Genomic DNA, 20,493 nt, shown 5'->3' on the forward strand with positions numbered 1-20,493 from the left:
TGAAGCTGAAGCTCAAATATTTTGGCCACCTAATGCGAAGAGAAAACTCTCTGGAAAAGACCCTGATGCTGGGAAAGACTGAAGGCAAAAGGAGAAGGGGACAGCAGAGGATGAGATGGCTAGATAGCATCACTGATGCAATGAATATGGACTTGAGCACGCTCCGGGAGAGAGCGCAGGACAGGAAGGCCTGGCGTGCTATGGTCCATGGGGTCACGAAGAGTCGGACATGACTGAATGACTGAACAACAACGAGACAGATGGATTTGTAACATTTGTAGCATTAAGAATGAACAGATGATTGCAAACATGTTGGTTTCAGCTCGGATTTTAATAGCAAAAAAATGGCGGGGGGGGGGGGAACCCAAGTACCACCATCTGTAAAAGAATGGGAAAATAATATTTGGCATAGAGTATTAATGTATGAGATCTCATACTATAAAAATATGGGATGGTCAAAGTACAAAAAAGGACTCTTTAGATCAATGGGTCAAATCTATTCAGTACTGGAGACAAAAGAATAATTATTGGAATACAGGTGAAGAGGTCTTAGAAGTTGTTTCACAGCTATAACTGAATATAATAAAAGTTTGATTGCGGAAAAGCAAGAGAAGTATTAAATTGAGAAAGCATGATTATCAACCGTATTAAGATCTCCCCACTCTTGGATTTGTGTTTGCTCTGTTGTGTTAGATAATATTGTCAATAAAATTTTTGTTTTAATTAAAAAGAAAAGAACATAAGAACTGTGGTGGATCAGACCAAAGGCCTCTCTAGTCCAGCATTCTGTTCCCACAGTAGCCAACCAGCTGCCCCCATGGGAAGCCCGCAAGCAGGGCATGGACACAGTAGCACCCTCCCACCCGTGTTCCTCAGAAACTGGTACTGAGAGGCAGACTGCTCTGATGCTGGAGGGAGCAGATCCATCACGACTAGTATTACATCCTTTTACCTGTTTAAGTTCGGCACAGACGGCGCTATCTAAAGAAAGCTGTCCTTGCCACAGTGACACATGCTTAAACTATGTCCAGGTTAGATTATTGTAATGTGTTGTATGTGGGGCTGCTGTTGAAGACAGTTTGCAAACTGCAACTGGTACAGAATGCAGCAGCTAGGATGCTTGTGGGAACCAGGTGCTCAGATCATGTTATTCCTATTCCGTATCACTTACATTGGTCATTTATTTGTTTCTTGGCCCAATTTAAGATGATGGGTTTGGCCTTGAAAATCCTGAATTATTTGGGATTTTACACCTGTATGAGCCTGCCCACGCATTAAAGCTTAGCAGTGGAGGCCCTATTGTATGGGCCCCCAATGACAGCCATTAGGCTGGCAGGTAGTACAGACAGGGCTTTTTTGGTGGTGGCCCCACACTTTTGGATGTTCTTCCTCAGGATGATATGTATGGCCCCATCTCTGCTGGCTTTAAAAGAAATGCTAAGGCCACATTTATTTCAGTCTGCATTTGGTATTTAAAACCATCTTTAGCTGCTTCTGGGTATGTGTGGGTGTTTAAATTATAATTGAATTTTCTTACATTTTGTGATCTTGTAAGCCACCTTGTGAGGGCAGTGTGCCCTGAAAAGCGGGTTAAAAAGCATATAAATAAATCTGATAGGCTATACAGAATTGATCCGTGATCGGATGGATCATCTATATAACTATCTACGAAAGGAAGAGGAAGTGGCTATGAGGGAAACAATCACACCAAACAGAAGTTTAATAATGTGAATGTTTATGCCAAAAAAGGGGGGGAAACCTACTCTACCACTTTCCTAATTTCTACCTCAAAACTGAAACAAAGTATTATGTGGTGCAGCTCTAATTAAAATCAGGTACAGATCCCAGGAGCCAGATATGTTGTTCCGCTGGTCAGCTATCCCTGAATTCGTGTATGCGTTTTTTATAAATACGGATACAGATATATAGATCTATTTTACTGGCTGCACAGCAACAAGAAAACCATTTACATCCTGCCTTTGACATTTTTGTTGAAGGCTGTTGGCCTACCACTGACAGGCACACCATAAGCCACCATTTCAACATCACATTGCTCACCTTTGACAAGCAATCTGGCCGATGAATATGCAGAACCGGCGGAGTTGCTAATAAATACAGAATATTGACCAGCGTCCTCCTTTCTGACGTTGAGAACTTCAAGAGCATGAAGATCTCTCTTGTCTGTTTTTAAGAGTTGATCTGATGCATGCAAGGGCTGACCATCTTTGAACCAGTAGAGACGAGGCTCTGGGTAACCTATGCAGAGTAATTTCAGATAGGAATTACAGGTAGAAATATATAAAGATATATCAAAGTGGTCATGAGAAGAGATGGATCCAGCTCTGTTCCTTTTAACACCATCAGTACATTGTGCCTCTACTAGCTCTGGCTGTGGGTTCTGTCAATGCTCTGTGCCACAGACTAGGTCACAGGGTTCTGCTATGGATCAGAGCTTCAGCAGGGGTCAGATTAGGTTAGGTTTGTCAGGGAAGCAAGATGGGAAGAGTTCAGCACCACGGAAAGCTCCAAGTGGTGCTGGGGCTGGAGGCCAGACAGGGTTGTCTGTATGTTGCCCTAACAAAGAGCAGATTAAGACAGTGCCTTAAGTAGGAAGCTGCCTGACTTTAGGCTGGTTGGCTCTGCCTCTACACAAATGGAAGCTTTTTGTCTCTCAAAGGGGCCTAGCATGCTTTAGCAGCCTCAAGCTGCGATTATGTGAGAGTCCCTGTGGCATGCAAGAGTCCTCATGACTGGAATCTGAAGACAGCAAGGCCACCTTCTCTGGACACAGGGGAGCTGACACCTGGGATCTCTGAGGAGAACTGGATCCTGGGGAAATGGAAGCCTGATGATGACTTTCCGTGACCAAATCCTCTTCCTGAACTGTTAACTCTGGAGCCTCCCTTGTCCTTGGATCGGGATCCTCTGAGGATGTGTGTTCGGAGTCCTGGTCCATGACCTTAATCAAACTTTCCCACTAACCCATTTGCACCATTACCCACTGTGGATCCAATTTGCAGTTCCATGTTCAGCCACTGAACTAACACCCCTCCAAGGGAAGACTAGCTATGATGTGTCAGGAATAGGGATGTATGGACTGTGTAAAATCTGTTCTGTCTCTGTTTCACAGATTCGAATCTTAGAAGCATAGAATAGAAGGGTTGCAAGGGGCCTATAAGACCACCGAGTCCAACCTCCTGCTCGATGCAAGAATCCAAGTCAAAGCATCCCTGTCAGATGGCTGTCCAGCTTCATCTTGAATGCCTCCCATGTGGGAGTGTCTCCATTGTGCCTCTTGTTCTGTTGTCCACTCATTGACAGAATTGGATTTTTTTTTGTTTCTGAATGCACACATGCAAAAATGTGCCAAATCCCCCCAAAATGCACATTTTCATGCTTTAGCCTATGGGGGGAAATGTGTATTTCTAGCTGTTTTTAATTTGGCAAAATTTGGGAAAGGTAGCAAAACCAATCTGCCAGTCCCCAGAATCCATGAGACAGGGGGAAAGCCAGTCCACTGCAGGATCTGTCAGTCGGATTCATGAAAATCCGAACTCATTTGGTTTTGTTGTGGATTTATCCAACATCCTTAGTCAGGAACTCACTGTTGGAATGCGAGCACAGATCCAGCTACGTCCCACAAGCTGAAAAAAACCTGCATAGTTACAAATTGTACACCGCGCTTTGGAAAATTAAAGGGATCCTGCCAAAAGGTGACATACAAAACACCTGAGAAAGACTGGAGTTTCTGTTACCTTTAACCTTCAGGTGGAACTTGGCCAAGGGCGCTCCAGGGGCTACATGAATGTCATGAAGTTCATCCAGGATCTGTGGCAGCTGTTCCTCTTCAGTCATGGATTCCACGCCTTCTTGTTCTCGGCTGGTTCAGGAAAGAAAGGAAAGAAGGAAAAAGTCCAGGATCTGACCTACCATCCAAGGCCCTGATGAAAATCCAGTATCCTGCAATTACTGCAGAAAGAGGTTTTGGGTCCACAAGCAGTACAAGAAGCCTACCTGGCCACTCTGTAGAGTGGAACTGCATTCAAGGTGTGTTATGTTTCATTTTAATGCATGTATATATTTACTATATTTATAGAAAGCTGCCCAATAACATTGTTCTCTGGATGGTTTACGGCATAAAATGATAGATACAATTGAAAAATACAACAATTTGGGCATAAAAATTTACAGTTATAAGTATTTCCAGGCATCCAGTTAAGACCAATGCAGTAGTTCCGTAAGAGAGGCAAATTGATGGCTCCGCACCACCTGGCTCCCACTCCAGTACCACCTCCCCTTCAACAGCATGGACACGGGATGAACCGAGACACTGAATAATTTTCCAGTGGCTTTTCAGGTAAACAAGAATGCCTTTTCAGACTAAGGGCACAATCCTATGCATGCTTAGACAGGAAAAGTGTCCTACAATTCCCAGCGTGCCCCAGCCAGTACTATTGGCACCCATAGTACTCAGAGGGCACCAAAGCATGGCATTTGTCTGAACGTGTGCAGTGCAACTGCCGATAATAGCAGTGCCAAAGCAAAGAGTTCTGATTATATCCCCTGTTGGAATCAGACACATAAAGACAACATCTAAGGCATCTTTCCCCAACCTGGTGCCCCACTGGCTGGGAATGATGGGAGTTGTAGCCCAACACATCTGGAGGGCACCAAGTTGGAGAAGGCCGATTTAAGGGCTCAAACTATGCAGGAATTCAGCTTGTCCCTGGTCCAGATTGACACAAAATACCATCAGCTGCCCCAGTCAGGAAGAGTTATTGATTCTTTACAGTGTGACACAGAAGTCCCCAAACACTGTAGTCAGGGAGCCTCTGAGATGCCAGAAAGATCAGAGTCACTGTTGAGGAAGGTAAAGAAGAAGGAAACCTGGACGAAGAAGGGGAGGGGATGAGAACATGAGCTGAATGCTAAAACCCATGTCAACCTTTCAATTCCAGTGGAGCCCCATTCGTCAAATTTTGTGAATTCCCCAGAAAGCTTTGGCTATCGGGCGGTATAAAAATGAAATAAATACATGTTAAATTAGCAGCAAAAAGGCAAAGACTCACGTGGCATCTTAGAAAATAAGGGGCTTGTTGAGGCAAGAGCTTTCAAAGGGAACCACCTACTGCATGGAGGGAGCAATCCTATGGGGATAGGCAGCCACCCCCAAACTCGGAGCTGACTGCCTAGCCAATGCACAGCAGGAGAAGCATGGAGGGGATCGTCTCCTCCGTGCTGCAGCTCCCCGGCATTCACACCTAGATGGCCGATTTCGGCTGTCTAGCCGCGGGACATCAGAGCGCAGGGTGGGGAGGCCAGACAACACATAGGAAGTGTCGTACCGGAACTTCAACATGCCCCGCCCCTGGGAACGCCCCCTTTCCCCCCGCTCCATGCTGCTCTTACGAGCATGGAGTGTGGGGACGATCTGCACCGCCTATGAGGCGGCAGGGGAGGGGGTGGGCAGGCGGTTCTCCGGGAACCGACCAATCCTATGGCCATCCGGCCTCTGTCTAGCAGCCATAGGATTGTGCCCTTAATGCATTATATGATCGCTTCATGAAGGAGCCTCCTGCCTTGGAATGCTTGAGCCATAAGGGGTACTTCCAGACAAGGCTTTTATCGTGCGATCGCGCTGTCTCATTTGCAGCAGTCTAGTGGAGCCAGGGCTCATAGGGATGCAGTAATAGCAACTTTTTATTAGCACAGATGCTGATGTCATCTGCCCAACCCCCACGAATTCCCTGTTCCTTCTGAGGTTAGCTACAATCCTCGCAGTAGCTGGGGGGAATATTAATTTTCCCAGCAACAATAGATTGTTTCTTCTTGTGATGGAATGTATTTTGGGTTGGCTTGGTCTTGAATGGGCAGTTAAGACCCGTCAGCATCGCAAAAGCCATGCTCCAAGGTAGATGAAAACTCCTAGAACTAGTTTGTTGGTATGGATCAACATACATGCCTGCAATTACGGACTCTCCTTGGGGGTGTGGCTATGGAGACTGTCATGATGAGCGCCCGCACTTCAAAAGTTACCATTACACCAGCGTTCATCCTCGGCATTTTACAAGGGGCCCGTACAATATCATCTTTCACTTGTAACCTTCCCATGTTTCCCCACCACTTCTTCCATGTTTTTTCTTCCCATAAAAAGCCTGTTAAGGAGGGAAAGACAGAATGGCTTCACTGTGTCTTTTGATTAGCCGCATGAGGAGCCATCCACGTGGAAGAGCCCAACGCATCCGTGAGTCTCTTGCAGGCACGGCACCAAAGCAGTGTGCAGCGATAGTTTACCTGGAAAGATACCCCTTGGCACTGTAGTAGGATGAGGTCTCTGTTGCATCTGCGGCTGTATCATAATCTGTACTGGTCACTACAGAATGGAAAAGAAAAGATTCCATATGTGGTGTGGTGCTTTATACCAAGTGGTTCTTGTACAAATTATTGCAGGGAGGGAAGGGGCTGCAGGCAGCGGTGAGGGAGAGGATTACAAACGCCGCCACCCATTCTTGCTTGAATGTCTTAGAAACCAAGGAGCCCGCACCCTGCCCACTGCACTCCCATGAACCAATGTAGTGCAGGAGGCAGGGTGCCCCCAGCCAAGAATCACTGAGGGAGGCATCTACTTGGAAGCCTTTTCTGCAGGCCTCTCTGCTTTTCACAAGGCCCTCACTACGTCTGTTTTGCTCAGATACCTCTCGTTCCCTTGGATTTATTAGCCCCCAGTCCAGGGTCATTAACATCTATCAGTTTTAGACAAAATACTAGGTAAAATAAATGACAGATAAAATAAAATGTACTGTTATTTTGTTAGCACAGTGAAACATTTTCCCCTTGACTTATGGGCTAAATTCTGCAAGACGTTGTGCCAGCACGCCAGTATGTAGAACCGCACAACTGTTTGGCCTGGTGCCAGTGCCAGGCCCTGACTTCAGCCCAGTGGCAGCCAGCAGCATACCCCTGCTCCCAACCAACAGAAAAAAGGAAGGGCTTCTTCACACAACTCATAAACTCTGAAGTTCACCTCCACAAGAAGTAGCGATGGCCACCAATTTGGATGGCTTTAAAGGGGAATCAGACAGATTCATGGAGGATAAGGCTACGATGGCTACCAGTCATGACGGTTATATATTCCATCCAGTACCAGAGGCGGTATGCCTCTGAGTACCAGATGCTGGAAACACTAGCAAGAAGATGCTCTTGCATTCATGTCTTGTTGTGGGCTTCCCAAAGGCATGTGTTTGGCCACTGTGTGAACAGAATGCTGGGCTAGATGGGTTTGATCAGGCCTTTGGTGTGAGCAGGGCTCTTCTTATGATCTTAATATGGCAAGGCAGCAGAGGAGCAAGGGGGGGCTACTGAGAGTCCAACGAGTGGTATTCTGAAGACCTGGTACGCTGTGCCAAAGCACTGGGGGGGGCAGGGGATGGGTTGTTACAGCTGCTATTCTATGTGACCCACCTTCTAGGGAGGCTCACTGCAGTGCAATGACAGAACTACTGTTTGCCACTCACACACTGCAGAAGCCCCTCATCGAAAGGCAATTGCATGTAGGAACTAACATGTCTCCATGGGCCCGTGAAGATCATCATGTGAGACAATGGGGTTTTTTTGTGATTTTTATTTAGGCTGGGAGACTGTGGCTGGCTGAGGCTTCCAAGTACATGCAGCAGAAAAAGGCTGCAGATGCAATTGCCACACACGAAGATCTATACACCAGGGGGGTTGTTCATTCCCCACATGGTAGTGCCTCTTCTTGTGCAGTAATTCTGTAATGAGTGAAGTGCCCTGAATGTATAGCAAACGGGATGGATCCGTCCATACAGAGCATAAAAAGAACCACTCCAGTGTTTACACATTTTCCCTCTGAAGCCTTGCATTTTAGATCCATTATGACCTGATTGCCCTTCCCAGTTCGTCGTCAGCCCCCATTCACTCCTGCTAAATGTGCCACACCAGTTGAGATGCACTGCACCCTCCCACAAGCCTATTCCCTCCCCATACAAACGAACTTACAGTCCACCCGTAGCTCAGCTTTTGTCGAAGAGACGCCCATGCTGTTTTCAGCCAGACAGCGGTACACGCCCATGTCAAGAGGGACCACGGCCGTGATGATGAGCTGGTGACAGCCTTCCTGGTCCTCATTGATCATGTAGTGATCGTCCTCTTCAATAACTCTCCCATCCTTGAACCACCGGACAGTGGGGGGTGGTTTACCGATAACAACACAGTCAAAACTGACTGGATAGCCATCCTGCACTTCTTGGTTTTGAAGTTCAGTTATGAAGTCAGGAGCTGGAATGGTTTTGATGATGATAATAAATAATTACAACAATCTCTGTGTGTGTGTGTGCGTGCACGCATGCAAGACCTGATTACATTTACTTTTATTTAATGACGGTCACAGACCAGCCACTAGGAATACAAAATTTGAATCAGGCTAATACAGTACCAGCTACAAATACAAAGCATACATGGAATGACAAGTTCAGATCAAAACGAGCTTCAATGACAGTATCTATTAGTATCAGCTAATACTAAGATGAACTGTAATCTGATTTAAGCACCTGATTCCCAATAGAATATGCCCGGGCACAGAATTTTGCCACCTTAAAGTTAAGTTCCTTAGTAGAGTCTGAAAGAAGAAGGAAGGAGTAGGATTTATCAGATCTGCCTGGGAATTTTATTAAAATCGGGGCAATATAATGGGAACAAATGTCCTTACAATATAAACAGTCTAATAAGACATATTCAACTGTTTGAACCATGTGCGAGATTCGTGAGCATCTTCCTTCCAGAAGAGCTGACGGTAAGACATTAAAACGAGCCAGGGTAAAGGCTCTGCAACATTTTGGGGTTTCCAAAGGTAATCTGTGGGAGCAAAGGTTTTATTGAAATTATCAGCTTGTGGGTTCCCGGATGACAGCTGGTTGACCACTGTGTGAACAGAATGCTGGACTAGATGGACCCTTGGTCTGATCCAGCAGGGCACTTCTTATGTTCTTATGTTCTTAGCTACCGGATAGTACTGAGCCCTTGCCCTGTCTTCCCCTAAGGCTACTTCCCAGATCCACTGCTTGATTATTTCTTTAGCTCTTGAAAATCCTGGGTGTAATAAGATTGCAGGGGGGAGAGCCCATACCACACTAATTTCTCCTCAACCTGATTATATTAGTGTTATAGATGGGGATCTAAGCTCCCGACTCACTGAGGAATCTTCACCTGACCCCGGATATGGACGCTAACCAATTTGCTCCAAGGTCTTTGTAACAGTGGGCCCCAACTGCTCTGTTAAAAGCCTTGTATTCTTTACTCACCAGTATCAGATGTTAGTAAAGGAGGTGGTGGCCGTTTCACCAAGGTCCGCAGTTGCCCTGGAGAAGGTGGCGTGGCTTTCCCAATACGCAGCTCGATCTTTCTGGGGCCTTGATCCAGGATGTCAATCTCAACAGGAATGCCCATAGCAGCAAACATCTCTCTAAACCGGCTAGCAGCTGTTTTGGCCTCCAACATAACCTCAAACTTGATATAGATGTACCTCTCGTCTTCCCGGTAGGTCTGGTGGTCCACCACCTCTATCTCGCCCTCATCTGCACTGACGAAGAGTTCCTCCTCCACATCCGAGATCTCTGTGGAGATTTTTGATTTGAACAGCTTGTGAAGCCTCCTCCCTGCTTTACGGAAGGCATCGTCCAACTCGCTGCCGGAAGAGCTCTCCGTTTCGCTCTCAGGAAACTTTTTGGCAGGCTTGTGCTTGCGGACAGGTGCTTGAAGCTGTGGACACACCATCACCTTGGCGCTGTGGGAGACCTTACCAAATTTATTGGACACTTCACAGGTGTACTTGCCTATGTCATTCATTTCCAGACCAGTGATGATCAAGGAGCAAGTCCCATCGCTGTAATTGTCTATATGATAATGGCGCCCATCCAGAACTTCATTCCCATCTTTCAGCCAGCGGACCTTCATATCAGTTTTGCTCTGGGCCACGCATTCAAGATGGAGGGTGCCTCCTGGCTCACCAGAGAAGTCCTTGAAGGTCTCCGCAAACACCGGACATTCTTGCTGCTTGATTTCCTTTCGCACTTTGTACCCTTTGAAAGCAGCCTGAATTTTTACAGCTGCCTGAGCCATGGAAGGGTCATCCAAATCTTCTTCTATGGTTTCTGGTTCAGCTGGCTTAGCAGGAGGACCTGGTTCAGTGCCTGTCTGCTCCCATTGCTTATAGATTTTCTCTGCAGAAAAGGTCTGAACTTTGCTACTGACACTAACAGTGGATGAGCCGGCCTTTTTGAGGTAGCTGATTAAGGAAGGAGTCCCAGCTCTTGACTCATCATCTGAACTGGTGACAGAGTGGTCTGCTTCTCCTGCTTTAGCCGACTCATCACAAGTAGAATATTCCTCGGAGTAGTACGGGATCATCTCAGCTTCTTCCTTCCTCTGTTTCTGAAGTTTGTCATCCTCTTCTGGCAATTCACTGATTGAATCCAGGGTTGGCTCGCGACTCATCCTACGCTTCTTGGCCAGAGCTTCCCATAGGAGGTGGAGGTCACCCTCCTGAGCAGCTTCAGGTGGTAAGCTGGGTTGCACCTGCTCATCTACTACCTCGCCCAGCTCATTCGCCTTCGCTGTCTCCTCCACAGCCTCTTTTAACATTGACACTGTGGAAACTAAAAGGAATGAAATGGTAAAGGTTTGTTATTACATCTAGGAGTAGGGGTGTACGAAACCCTGCTTACCTGGCTCCGCCGGGTTCCGCAGGTGGGGGGAGGTGATCCGTTCCTCCCCCCGGAATCCTCGACGGGGGGGAGGCGATCCATTCCTCCCCCCTGGAATCCTGCCCGGCCAGCTCCGCTCCACGGCCAGGCCGCAGAGACGCTGGCCAGGCCAACCCGCAGCAGGGCCTCCAGCCGCTGCTGGGCTGGTGCAGACGCAAATGGCGTCCTGCGTAGGGGCCGCCATTTGCGTCCCTATGCAAGCCCGTGATAGGCTACGTAAATATTTACGTAGCCTATCATGGCTAAAGCAGGAACGCAAATGGCATAGGGGACGCCATTTGCGTCCCTGCTTTAGCTGTGATAGGCTACATAAATATATACGTACTGGCGTAGGTACGTCATATACGGGCTGGCATAGGGATGCAAATGGTGTCCGCGGCAGCCCGGCAGCGGCCAGACCCGCCCCTGCCGCCGCCAGAGCCGCTGCCAGGTAGGCTCCATTTCACGGGGCTTTTGCGGGGTGGAGGGGCAGGGGGTTCCATTCCACCATGGATTCCGGGGGGCCAAATTCACTGGAATTCGGCCCCCCTGGGATCCGTGGCGGAATTCTCTAACATCTCTATCTAGGAGCAGTGAGATTGCCAGGTTCAAAATGGGAGAGAGTCCTGTGCCCTTGATAGCTCTATAATGGCAAAAACAATAACAAGAAGTAAATGGAGAATTTACTAAAATTGCATTTTTAGGGCAATCACCAGCAGACCTTCAAGCAATTTGTTCATTCAGTTGCCATCTCTACATTTAGCTAAGCAAATAATCAAAACCAGGTGCCATGGAAAATTCAAGTATGTACCAGCCATGTTGTATTTTAGCATGATTTGTGCAGATTTTATTATTTATATAAATGTTCAGAGTTTATTCTGGGCTCAGTGTTTGAGTTTTGTGGAATTTGACATGTTGTGCAGGCAGGACGATAAACATTGATATCTGAAGGGGATTTAGGGAACATGGGAATGAGGTCTTGAGGAAAGAAAGGGAAGCCAGATATGGGCACAGAACCTCTCTCTGAACACTTTGACAGACACAATGGCATAATCTTTTCAGACAAGTCTCCATAAGCCCAAGGGCTAAAACCATGGATTCTCATGAGCTCAAATTCTTCTCTAGGCAGACATACTTCACAATACATTTCAGCCTTTTGGCTGGGACATTTATGGTGAGACCGCACTGGTCAACTACATGTTAGATGCGCAAACATCCCACATAATTTGCATTGTGCTGTGGATTGATTCTCCACTGAATCACAGAATAGTATAGAACAGTAGGGTTGGAAGGGGCCTATAAGACCATTGAGTCCATCCCCAAGTGAAGCCGCAAGCCAACGTTTTGGGAAATCTTAATATTTCAATACAGCTTCCATTTTGTGAACCGCCCAGAGAGCTTCGGCTATTGGGCGGTATAGAAATGAAATAAATAAATAAATTTGAGTAGGGATGCTGAGACAGCTCTGTGCACAGAATGGGGATGCACGTGAGAAGTTGTCCCAGTTGCTGAACCACATGAGAATTCCACAGGTGTACTGGAGTCCCCACATGTGCACAACATGGATTGGACTGTTGGGTGTGCAATTAACCCGTTTGATCTCTGCTCTGGTTGCAATGTTGGTATCTGCACTACGGAAGAACACGGTCAGCACCAGATTCTTGAACAGCACATGGCTCCTGTGTAGCCATGTGCATGCTCCATGTGCATGCTCCTGTGCATGCTCATTTTAGCTCACAGTTGTGCCACCAGCCCACCACAGCTGTAGATATGGGCACAGGCACAACTTTATTTTATTTATTTATTTATTTATTTATTACATTTATATCCCACCTTTTTTCCTCCTTAAGGAACCCAAGGTGGCACAAGGAACCATGTTAAGGAACCCAAGGACATAGTCCTCTTCCTCTCCATTTTATCCTCACAACAACAACCCTGTGAGGTAGGTTGGGCTGAGAGTCTGTGACTGGCCCAAAGCCACCCAGTGAGCTTCCATGGCCAAGTGGGGACTAGAACCCAGATCTCCCAACTCCCAGTCCAACACTCTAGCCACTGCACCACACCAGCTCTCTTTAACTTTAACAGCGAGGAAGAAAACTTCGGGCTGAGCTGAAACTACCCAGTTTTTGTGAGCATTCTCTGCAGTGCCAAAAAAATTCTCCCCCCTTCCAATGATTTTCCAGCACTCCTTGATAAAATGATCACTTAATTAATTCATGTTCCCTTTGCTCTACATTGCCCTGCCTTCTGTTCAGTGACATAATCACATAGGCACATCTGATAGGCTACGCAGCATTCTGATGTCAACCCATTCACTATGTGATCCCTGATTGGGTGGATCACCCCTGAGACAATTTGAGGAAGGAGAAAAAAACAACTACCTAGAAAACGATGGCACTAAAACGTGCCCCCCAAACGTATTTGCACAACTGAATGTTTTTCAGACAAATGTCTAACTCCATTTTTACATACGGCGGGATTACTAAAGCAGTGAAACCAATGACGTAGAAATGTTAATGCACCTTCAACAGAAAGACTGGCAGATGTTTTGACATCACGGGAGGCCATGCAGGTGTATGACGCTTGATCTTCAGCTTTAAAACCATGGATGATAAGTGCCTGTTTTTTGCCTTCTGAGATGATTTCATATCTCCCTCCAGGCTGGACTGGTTCTTTTCCCTTGAACCAAACCACCTCTTCAGCTTCACTGGATAATTCACACTCTAACCGAGTCTTCTCCCCTTCCACAGCAGACTTGTTAACCAAAGGTCGAGTGACTGCAATAGACTCTGGAATGGTATACATCAAGACCAATGAATTTACTGCATATAGTTGTATTTTTGCACCTCAGTGAGCAAGGCAACAAAGAAGCAGGGCCAACCAACAAAAAAACAGTAGAAATATGATGTTTTCAGAACGAGGCTTTACTGGTTAGGAACATAGGTTGTCACTGCAGGACTGGAAATAAAGAAAATAATATAACTGAGAGTTTCAGTTTTTATAGAAAAAATGGTGTCTTGGGGCTCCTTAAAGACATATTTATTATGGCATAACCTTTTGTGAACTGTCTTTTCTTGGTTAGACCAAGAGCTAACAAGTGTATCCGCAAAGATTTAGAATTTGAATAAGTGAACAAAGTAACACAATTTCACGACTTCATTATTAACATGATAAATCACTCAGCGTGTTGTCCTCGCTTTCTAAATCTAAAATGGAATTTCTCTCCGTGGAAACGAAGAAGAATGAAATGGGGTGGATTTATTATTGCATCAAGGACCATTAAGATTGCCAGGTTCAAACTGGGAGAGAGTCCTGTGCCCTTGATAGCTCTATAATGGCAAAAACAATAACAAGAAGTAAATGGAGAATTTACTAAAATTGCATTTTTAGGGCAATCACCAGCAGACATTCAAGCAATTTGTTCATTCAGTTGCCACCTATCAAACTTCCAAAAACCTCCTCATTATAAATATGAGCCTGATTGTGAACCTTGAAAAATGAAGACCTTTGTAATGAAATAGACTGCATTGGTGTGATAGGAAAACAACGATATCGAATTCCTTTAGGATTTGAGTTTCAACATGTCTGATGCTAGCCATGATCCAAAACAAGAAAAATGTATTCTTATTCACATGTAGCCTGACTGTTTTGACTACAGTTGTGCCCTTAAGATAGATAGCTCTCCTGTCACAGCTGCATCCAAGCAGGTGCTGCTCTCATGTAACCAACTCATAATATCTACCGCAGGCCTGGTTTACTGAAAGTTGCTGAGAATAATTTCTGATGGATCGTTCAAGGACGAGTGATGGGGTGATCACATCCAGTGCCAGAATATGCTGTATGGCAGCCTTCTTCAACCTGGTGCCCTCTAGATGTGTTGAACTACAACTCCCATAATTCCTAGCCAAGTTGGGGAAGGTTGCTGAACTGCTTTTCAGAACAGCCCATTCTACAGGCATGGAAACCCATCAAGGAACCTTTCTAGCATTTAATCACAAAGCACAGACCAGTAAACCAAGTTCTCAATATTCCAGCACTTAACAGCAACGTCATTAAGTCTGACAAAATCATGATGCATTTTTAAATCATTAATATTATCCCACTGAATATAATTCTGGCTTTGTTGGGATGTTAACAATCCAGATCAGAGTCTAATTTTCAAATGGATTTGCTGGAAGTGGAACAAATCTTTTTAAAATTGATGTAATGCTTGCCTCATTTTATCCATTCCCACTGTAGTGTCCTGGCAAATGATTTGAACACCAAGGCTGCCTTTACACTAAAGAAAACCCCCACAGTCCTCCCGTTTTGGAGCTTTTCCGCGTTTATCGCAAGCTCCTTGACAGCAACCATGTCATTGCTGAGAGGGGAAGCTTTTAATTTTTAAGGTTCCATAGAACTCAATGAAACGGCACCATCTAGTGGCTGTTTTAATCACATTACATTCTGAGTTTAAAAAATGGTTAATTAGTTCCAGATCTGTTTGAGACAGAATAAGCAGGAAATACCTCTGAATGTGCCCTGGAGGTTAACGATGTCATGAAAAGGACCTGCAAACGTCCATGAGTGAGCAGTCTCAATAGCAGGATAAAAGTTCCATGTGAAGGATCCCAAAGCATATACAGCAGTATTTATCACACAAGTTACACTCAGGCTGATGAGATAAAAACCTCTTTCATCTAAACTTTCACAGAATTTACCAAGTGAAGAAAGAGAGGCCTGATACAACAACAGCCCTGTCATGCCCCACCAATAAAGCTGAAGGATGCTAAATCAGAGATAGAATCATCAGGAACTTGGCTTTTCTCAGCCTACCTATGACAGATAGCTTGGCAGATGCAATGGCGTCCCTTGCAGCAAAGGTCACCTCTCCAGAATGACAGAGCTGTGCTTTCTTCAGTATAAGTTTGTAGCTATTCCCTTCTGCCTCAATTCCCCAGTTTTCATCTGGTTGGATATCCACATCATTAACATACCAAGCCACCTCGTTGACTGGGACAGCTTCACTTAAAACACAGCTGAAGACAACTCGGTCCCCAGCACTGACTGTGATGTCAGTTAATGGCTGCAAGAATTCCAGGCGCCACCCTGAAATTACGACAAGAGACATGATCAACACCTTCAAAGCAAGGAAGAACAGGTTGCGAGTACCTTTGAATAACTGCAAGTTGACAGGAACATTGAAGGGGAACCAAATTATATTACATGATGGGAGGTGCCAAACTGCTCAGGAAATAGTTTTTGATGCAAGCTATTAACAAAAGTCCAAAGTTTTCACCAATACATTTGAAAGGAGGGCTAAAATGATACACAATGAATCCTCAAAATATGTGTCCAGAAACATCAAATCTCAATCCCCAGAATAAATTAACATATTTAACATCATTCTTTTCCCACAGTATCATGGGTTTTTCAGAATGTAAGCTATCTGACAAGGAATCAATAGTCTGGTAGAAGAGTCTGTCCAGGATACCTCCTGTCAATATCCATGGTGTGGAAACTGCCACAGTACAGCACATTTCCGTGCCATGAAGGTAATGTCAGAAGACCAGGATCATGTGGGAACAGTCCACGACATAACTTTTTCCCATATCAGTGTTGCCCCAGTTTCCCGGAGCAGCAATGCCACTATGGAGAACTGTGAGGTGGACTCCTCCAATATAAACTAAGGCCTCCAGCACTACCTTTACAGGAAGGGGAAGGGCTGCGCTACAGCGGGTGTCATACTGCAAAAGGTACTATCAGAAGGGGTCTAGTTTCTAGTTTCACACATTAGCCCATCAGTACCCTGTGAAGCATTGGGATCTGCAGAGTTCCAGAGAAAGGACAAAAGACTGGATGGAACCATGATCTGTTATCTGGGCCAGTAGGGGCTGCTGTTACGGTACAATGTACATGTGTCATCATTACCTTTTACGGTCAGGAATGCAGATGTCACCACATCGCTAGCCTGGAAAGTCACCCTGCAGCTGTCTTGGGCCGTGAGGTTCTTCAGGAGAAGGAGGTGCCGGAGTCCATTTTCAAAATAAACCATCTCAATGTTTTCCGAGGTTTTGGCAGGCTCATCATCAATCAGCCAATTATAATTGTAGATCTCTGGTTTGGAGAGGTAGCACTCAAACAGAGCTTCACCCCCTTCCATCGCATCGACATTCTCTAAGCCTTGGACGATGGTGTTCTTGGCTATTAAAAAGGGTTTTTTGAAGTTATTAACCACTGAGTTTATCAAATTGAGCATCAAATTCCCCTGGAAATATCTTAAGATTTTCCTTCTAATTCCAGTTACACCATGATCTTTCTTTAAAGCTCAGCTGTCGTTGTGGTATCACTGAACATTTGTAAAGAACTCTGAAACAGTGTGGTATTTTGCTTGATTATCACCAAACACTTGCCTAGTAATCTCTTCTGTATCTTGAACACAGCCATAATGTTGGCATTAAAGCAGTGGGGCTCAGGGCCAATTCACACCACTGCCAGGCTCATGGGGTCTCCTGCTTATTTCAGCCCAGGGCAAACTGGGCTTTAAACATTCAAAGTGAGTAGGAGCCCTCAGATTTGTACACTGCTGCAGTTTTAGATTAGCCACTTGCCAAGAGCAAGGAGCTTCCAAGGACTGAGGAAGAGCCTGGATGTGAATCACCTCAGGGCAGGGCCATGAGGGAGGAAGGAAGGAAGGAAGGGAGGAAGGAAGGAAGGAAGGAAGGAAGGAAGGAAGGAAGGATACCATAATAAATGTAGCACATTGTCTTTGTTGTCCAGTGTGAAACGTTTAGAACAATTCCATACCTGCTCCTAACCCTCACCGAGCTGTGAAAACTGACAGCAAAACCCACACTAGGCCCAATAATGAGAGTTCCTAAGCCAGCCTTCCTCAACTGGATGCCCTCCAGATGTGTTGGACTACAACTCCCATTACCCCCAGCCAGCATGGGCAATGTGAACTGGGCTATCATGGGTGTTGTGTGCAATTTCAAACCCGTGTCAATGCATATTACAACACAGAATATATTGTCCCCCTCCTGTCAGTACAGATACTTCATTTTTATTGATTTTATTTAAAAACATACGGACAACCTTTCCACAAGCTGAGGGCAGTGAACAGCTGCCCATTAAATATAATGTAGCTAAACAACTACGAAAACAAAATGAGCATTAAAAAAAAACAATCCTGTCATGATATCACCCAGTTAATAGCAACCAATTAAGAATTGGCCAGAGCAATAGTATACTAAATAACATTTCTGAAAGCTGGAGCTCTGGGTAATTGCAAAAAAAGTAACCAAAGATAGTAATAATATTTAGCATTTATACAGCACTCCAGGGTGCTCAAAGCACTTCATATACATTATATCAGTTATCCTTACAACAGCCCTGTAAGGTAGGTCAGCATTGTTATTCCCATATTGCAGGCAGGGAGGTTGAAGCTCAGACAGTGACTTGCCTAAGGCCTCCCTAGTGAGCTCATGGCTGAGGTGAGAGCTGAACCAGGCAGGAACACCCCAGTTCTCAGCTTACATTCTGAGCCAAGACAATACACCAGGTCTTCAATAATTTTAAAAAATGACTTTATTATACTATGCATTTCCAAACAGTCAAAAATAAAGGGAAGCTTGGGGAAACAAAAAAAGGATATATTTGGGGAGTGTTGGCAAAAAATATGAGCTGGAGTATCACCTTAAACCTCTTGCGGAGACCTTTTTCGCAGCCTCCTTGCAACAGGTAAGAACCTGAAGGACTAGCTTTTACCCTTGCACTCCCATCCCCAAACGCAAGATCAGATAGTTAGCCAACTGCAAAAAGCAGTGACCCTCTATGGTCTGGAAGCTGACACCGCCTCAGTTCCGGCTCCAGCTGGTATAGCTATAGGCCACAGAAAAAGAAACAATTTGCTGCCCATGGTCAGTCGGTGCTGTGAATGCTCCCTTTATTCACATGACCATCTTCTTTCCACCGTGGAAGACCTCACCTTGAACATCAAGCATGGCCACCACTTTAGTGCCTCCAGCTTCACAAGAATAGATGCCGGTATCCCCTGGAAGAGCGGGCTTAATTTTCAGTTTGGCTACGTTCCAGTCCTGCTCAATTACAAGACGCCGGCCATCCGCATGGACCTCCTGGTCATTCTTCATCCATGTGGCCTGTACGGGCCGAGAGTACTGGCAGACGAATTCTGCTGTGCCGTCTTCATCAATGGTAATGTCCTGCATGGGACTGACCACCTCAATGGTTGGATCTGTCAACCGACATGTCAGGAGGGACATCTATTAGTGCAGCCTTCGGGGGTCTGTTTATGGGCACTTTTAAGTACAGAGAGCATGAGTGAGATGCGGGAAAGCTGACCGGAAGCGCTGGTTTAGTTTGCCGGGTTTAGTGTTTGCTTGTGGCAGCCACGAGCGTTACAGAAGCAGGTAGATTAGCTATTAAGGTGGTTGCCATGTCATATGTCACCAATGTGTATCTGCAGTTGTGCATTCGCAGAGGTGGAATCAATATTCAGTACAGACCTGACCTACACATATTCCCTGCACCGAGAACCTTACCGTCAACCCACCCCAACTATGGTGTGCACTGCAATCAGGGTTAGGTGTAGTGTGGGAATGGTAACAATGCAATGTGATTGTCCAGGAGTGGCAACAGCATCAGCGCTCAAATGATCAGGCGGGTGGGGGCAGAAGGGGGCACCCCTCCATTTTGTGACGGCCCCCTTAGCTACTCTTCTTACATACCTATAGAGGGAAGAAATGTGGCTAAAACTAGAGGAATCCAAAATCTAGATCAGAGGTAGACAGATTGTGTCTGGGAAGGGAATGTTTAGGAAGTGATGCGATATGAGTGAAAGGACAGCCGGGGTCCTCAGGAATGAGGAGAGAGAGCACCAAATGCAGAAACGGGGGAAACCTGTCCTAGTTGTAAGTCTGGGCAGCTGTTCATGCTCTGAAAATAGGCATGCATTTGGACCGGTACTCACAAGAGCCTATTTTTACATGGCCTATATTAAGGTACAAAACCAAAACTAGGATGGTGATGCCACAAGTTCCAAAGAAGAACCCATGCATCACAAAACGTGAACTGCTGCATCCCTTGTGCACTTATAAGCCATCTTGATTGTTGGATTAAAGCCAACAGGAAGGAAAGAAATCCTTGACCATCTTTGAGAAAATCTGCCCTAGACAGAGAAGATAAGCAGATATAAAGAGAGAAGGCAAACCCCACAGATCTAAACCCACATAATGGAAGTGTCTGTTAAAGGTGTTTATATAAGCACGGTTAGAATTTCAATAATATTTTACTTTCCTGGTGAATGAAGCGCAGTGGTGCATTTTGAGCTCTTTATAAATAAGGCCTTGTTAGCCTTTCAAACTGAGGATATTCCTTTCTATCCACTTTGCTTGATGAATGAAAAGTGCAGCCTGAGCTCTCTTGAAAGCCTGGGCTCTCTTACATCAACTTAAGTTGATTTAATAAAGGGAATCACGTTATTACTTTCTTTGTATCAATTATTCTCTGTAAATAATCACAGTGCATCTTGCTGTGTCACACTCTTGATTTCTGATTATGAACAATTCTAGCATCCAGCTGGATACTAGAACTGAGAAGCTTTTGCAACCCTCACGACAGCACACTTCTCATGGGTCATATGCATGGCCTTAAGGCTGAGCTGTTCATGTGCAAGAGAGATGTGACACTCTTCAGAACTGTTGTCATACCTATCGGGGAGTGGAGTGCACTGTTTAGA

General features: G+C 45.5%; 1 protein-coding gene across 1 annotated transcript in view; it reads right to left on the reverse strand.

The window, feature by feature from the left end:
- The window catches only part of OBSCN (obscurin, cytoskeletal calmodulin and titin-interacting RhoGEF), a 294,672-nt gene that overhangs the window by 114,047 nt on the left and 160,132 nt on the right, over window positions 1–20,493 (reverse strand). Inside the window, exons 57-65 of the mRNA XM_084859836.1 lie at window positions 18,724–18,990; window positions 16,668–16,940; window positions 15,573–15,845; window positions 13,280–13,546; window positions 9,318–10,661; window positions 8,017–8,295; window positions 6,295–6,373; window positions 3,756–3,880; window positions 2,059–2,256 (exon numbers count right to left, since the gene is read on the reverse strand). Of these exons, the coding sequence (XP_084715962.1) occupies window positions 2,059–2,256; window positions 3,756–3,880; window positions 6,295–6,373; window positions 8,017–8,295; window positions 9,318–10,661; window positions 13,280–13,546; window positions 15,573–15,845; window positions 16,668–16,940; window positions 18,724–18,990 (3,105 nt within the window). The remainder of the gene's footprint in view (window positions 1–2,058; window positions 2,257–3,755; window positions 3,881–6,294; window positions 6,374–8,016; window positions 8,296–9,317; window positions 10,662–13,279; window positions 13,547–15,572; window positions 15,846–16,667; window positions 16,941–18,723; window positions 18,991–20,493) is intronic.

This window comes from Heloderma suspectum, chromosome 5 (assembly GCF_057233095.1).
Source record: "Heloderma suspectum isolate Gila_16-S chromosome 5, 16-S_ref, whole genome shotgun sequence".
Taxonomy (NCBI): domain Eukaryota; kingdom Metazoa; phylum Chordata; class Lepidosauria; order Squamata; family Helodermatidae; genus Heloderma; species Heloderma suspectum.